This window comes from Trichinella spiralis (assembly GCF_000181795.1).
Source record: "Trichinella spiralis strain ISS 195 chromosome Unknown Scfld6098, whole genome shotgun sequence".
Lineage (NCBI taxonomy): Eukaryota > Metazoa > Nematoda > Enoplea > Trichinellida > Trichinellidae > Trichinella > Trichinella spiralis.
Genome location: NW_003533037.1, coordinates 1 through 2463, shown reverse-complemented (window position 1 = coordinate 2463; position 2463 = coordinate 1). Strand labels below are relative to the sequence as shown.

The following is a 2463-nucleotide window of genomic DNA, read 5'->3' as shown; positions in this document are numbered from 1 at the left end:
TTCTGTGTGCTCAGTGTCACATCCCAGAGTGGCATTTATAACATCAGGGAATTATCCAACACAAGCTGTGGATAGAGGAGTTCTGGTATAAAACAATCATACATATAATTGATGCAATTCATGAGCTGCATCGACAGCAGCAATCAACTGTAGGATTCCATAAAATTTGAAATGCAGTATTAAACAAAAGAAGAAATAGGCCCTCGAATGAAAGAAGTTTAAGAAGGTTCATCATCTTTAGATCGCAGGATAGAGAGAGAATGGTGCGAGTGTGATATCTCGTTCAGTGAGTTAGTTTTTAAGTCCGGAAGTGTAAAAATAATAGTTAAAGACGTAAAAGCAGCAGAGGGTACCTACCTATTTATATTACATACATTTTTTTAAAAGTTAAAAGATTTGAAAGAGCGAAGCTGATGAATCAATATCATCTAAAACATTATAAGTCAGCGGCATGAACAGTATGTTAAATATTTGATGTCTCGGAAAGTATAGTCCTGTTTATCATGGAGAAAAAATTACTTCTGTTTTTTTATTATTCATCATTTTCATTCAAATAGGGTTTAAAATCTATTATCTTACATCGAACATTAAAAAAAAGTTTTCTGTCAATCACAGTGTCCCCCAAAATATGGAAGATTCAAACATTTTTCTGATCGAAATGTAATATTTGAGAAATATTTATTGGCATGTAAAAGAAAACTGCAATTTTAAACCTTTCTTTGTCTGTATTATACATACTTTGCAATTCAAGTTGCCTTCGCTTCACAGCAGCAATTTCTCTCATAACTATAAGAAGAATTTGAAATTTATTAACAAATGACAGTAAATAATAAAAGCTAATTTTAATAATTACCATTTTTTAAATGCAATGTTATTTTAATAAATTAGACTATTTCTAAAAAAAATAAACGAAAAATAGATAGTTGACGATCTACTCGCACAATATGCGCAACATAGTTGAAAGACAGTGTAAATTACAATCCCCGTTAATCACAAATTTAATTGATTAAAAATTAAAATAAATATGATTAAAAATTCACATCAAATTACAAAGAAATTGCTTCAAAATCTCACCCTCTTCCTGCTGAGCATGTATTTCGTCGTTTTCCTTAATACATTTATTCAACTCTTCTTCTATAGCCAAATGTTCTAAAATTATCTCGAAATTAAATCAGTGAAAAAACATCACGTCACATTTCTCACCTTGTTGAAGAATGTCCAACGCTTCAGAAATTTCTAAAAAGTGTTTTCTGCTATATTAATTATTTATTATTACATTTGCATCTAAATTATTTTGAAAATCATATTACAGTTACATATGAAATTATCAACAAGGTCTTCAAATAATTTTTACAATGTTTACACAACTAGAATAAACATTTTTTAGTCATTTCATCGAAAATTTAAAATTGCAACAACAACAACAAATTTATAGTAGTATAATCAGTTAGAAAAAGTAAAACATAAATTAATATTTCAGTACCATTGCGCATTTCTGAATTCAATTCAGACAAACGGAAATCCATAATTGAATATTTCTGCCTGAACAAAAAAATTTAAATTTTAAACGAAACAATATAAGCATGCAGTCATCAAATGTAAAGCCTGTTGCAATGAAACTTAATAAATGGATTATCACAAAATACTTAGAAATAAATTACGCTATTTTAAATTTTCTTGCTGACATGCTAGAAAAACGAATATGCACGTCTCCACAGACAATTCTTATTCATAAAAGTATTATATTAACTGCAAATCATATATATATATATATTTCGATCAAAAACATAAAAGCATAGAAATTAACATGGAATTTTACGAATAAAACTGTTTCAGTTTGCTTCATTTCACATTTGAAATATATTTTACAGTTTCAATGCATTCTTAGAAGCAATTATTATATTAGTATTAATTCTTAAATTTTATAATTAAATTTAATTAAATAATTATGAAAACAATATCTGTATAATGTTTATAATTCATCATTCATATGTATTTAGTGCTTTTGTAAAAGAGAAAGTCAGGTATTATTTTTCAAAAATCCAAAAATTCAATTAAAAAATAAAAAAAATAAATAATTTATATTTTAAACACATTTTTTAAAGTTAATAAATGATGCTGACTAAATAAAAAATATAAACTTTTTTCCTATAATGGTTTGATGTTTTTTAAACGTTTTGTTTATATCTAAACAGCTAAACAAGTATAAAAAATTTATAAATTTTATTTTAAATGTAAAAATGTTAAACGTCAAATCTGATGAAAAGATTTTAAACAAAGTATCTATTCATTTAAAGTGTGAAAAGGTATTTTGAAGAAAAGCAAACATTTCATTCAGTTTAATTTAATTCACTTTAATACAAATTACGAAATTATGAATTATAAAAGTACAAAATAATAAATTGTATAATTTAATATAATTATCATGACTTTATGAAGTAAGTTGGAACAACTAGAAACTGT

The 2463-nt window shown here is 25.6% G+C and overlaps 1 protein-coding gene across 1 annotated transcript; it reads right to left on the bottom strand.

The window, feature by feature from the left end:
* Window positions 1–637: 637 nt before the first annotated feature.
* Tsp_12754 (conserved hypothetical protein) lies at window positions 638–1526 on the bottom strand. The gene is made up of 3 exons (XM_003366370.1): window positions 1484–1526; window positions 1075–1149; window positions 638–786 (listed from the first exon to the last, which is right to left on the bottom strand). Exons 1-3 carry the CDS (start codon window positions 1524–1526, stop codon window positions 638–640), a joined length of 267 nt encoding a protein of 88 aa, XP_003366418.1.
* Window positions 1527–2463: the final 937 nt, after the last annotated feature.

Bases quoted from the DNA above. Each gene is read 5' to 3' on its own strand.
- Tsp_12754 (XM_003366370.1), bottom strand. From the start codon at position 1,526: ATGGATTTCCGTTTGTCTGAATTGAATTCAGAAATGCGCAATG. The intron at 1,150-1,483 runs GTACTGAAATAT...AGATAATTTTAG, and splicing joins GAATTCAGAAATGCGCAATG to AACATTTGGCTATAGAAGAA. The intron at 787-1,074 runs GTGAGATTTTGA...TTCTTCTTATAG, and splicing joins ACATGCTCAGCAGGAAGAGG to TTATGAGAGAAATTGCTGCT.